Source organism: Octopus bimaculoides, chromosome 13 (assembly GCF_001194135.2).
Source record: "Octopus bimaculoides isolate UCB-OBI-ISO-001 chromosome 13, ASM119413v2, whole genome shotgun sequence".
In the NCBI taxonomy this organism is placed as follows: Eukaryota; Metazoa; Mollusca; class Cephalopoda; order Octopoda; family Octopodidae; genus Octopus; species Octopus bimaculoides.
The window spans coordinates 6,996,080-6,997,232 of NC_068993.1; the positions used below are offsets into that span (position 1 = coordinate 6,996,080).

General features: G+C 45.2%; 1 protein-coding gene across 1 annotated transcript in view; it reads left to right on the forward strand.

Moving 5' to 3' along the window:
• The first annotated feature begins 20 nt into the window (after window positions 1–20).
• The window catches only part of LOC106879396 (neurogenic protein mastermind), a 147,152-nt gene continuing 146,019 nt past the window's right edge, over window positions 21–1,153 (forward strand). Inside the window, exon 1 of the mRNA XM_052972314.1 lies at window positions 21–1,101. Coding sequence (XP_052828274.1) covers window positions 841–1,101 — 261 coding nt within the window. The 5' untranslated portion in view covers window positions 21–840. The remainder of the gene's footprint in view (window positions 1,102–1,153) is intronic.

Consider the following 1,153-nt stretch of genomic DNA (forward strand, 5'->3'; position numbering starts at 1 on the left):
CTTACTCACTCACTCCCTCAATAAGTCTTCTCTTCTTTTCCCTCCCCCCCTCTCCTTTACGCTGCTGCTATTGTAGCAATTGCTGGGACGGAAGGAAGGAAGAACGGACGGACTGACGGACGGACGGACGGTCGGGCAGGCGGACAGGCGGACTGACACATCGACGAACTGGCAGCACTGACCGACTGACTGACTGACAAACAGGCAGACAGACACACACACACACATACACACACATACATACATACACATACATACCTTTACATGCACCCACACATATACATACACGCGGATATAGTCTCATAGACACATACGTACATATACATACATACATACATACATACATACATACACACGCACCGACACGTTACACAAACATTCACTCACACATGTAGATATATAAACACATACATACGCACACTTACACCCTCACATGCACGCATATATATACATATATATATATATATATATACACAGATAACGACACGCACATAGACACACACACACACACACATAAAAATAACCACGCTATATAGACAAGAAAAAAAAAGAAAATCACGAAGTAAAAGCAAAAAAAAATAAACAAAAAAACGGCCAAGCAGGCAGGCAGGCAGGCGGTAGGGAGGGCGGACTGACAGACAGACAAACCGACTGACAGACATACAGACCGACCGACCGACCGACCAACCGACCAACCAGCCGACAGCCCCGACAGAGGAAGATTTCTGTGAAAAGCGAGAGGAAAGAAAAACAGTTTCAAGTTTGAAGTTTTCTATGCGTGGTGTGCCAAGGTGCCCTGGCGTATCCTAGGGAACTGCCAGTCACGCTGCTCTCGATAGCATGGGGGATCTTCTATCCCCAAGTCGTAGGGATGTGGTAGATCGACTCAGAAGACGAGTGGACATTTACAGGCGACACAACCACGGTTGTTTACAGAGGTACGACCCGAGCTTTCAAAGCCTCAGTGAGCAGTCGCAAAGAGAGACCATTTTACTTTACCGCAGGCTGTTGGCTAGCAAAAACCGTAGCCCCAAATCTAAAAATAATTCTAAGGACTTATCTGGCGGATCTTCAGAACAGCGAACGTCCAACGTTCTAACGGTAAGTGCGAACTGGCATTTAAAATTATATAAAAAAAAAAAAAAAAAAAAAA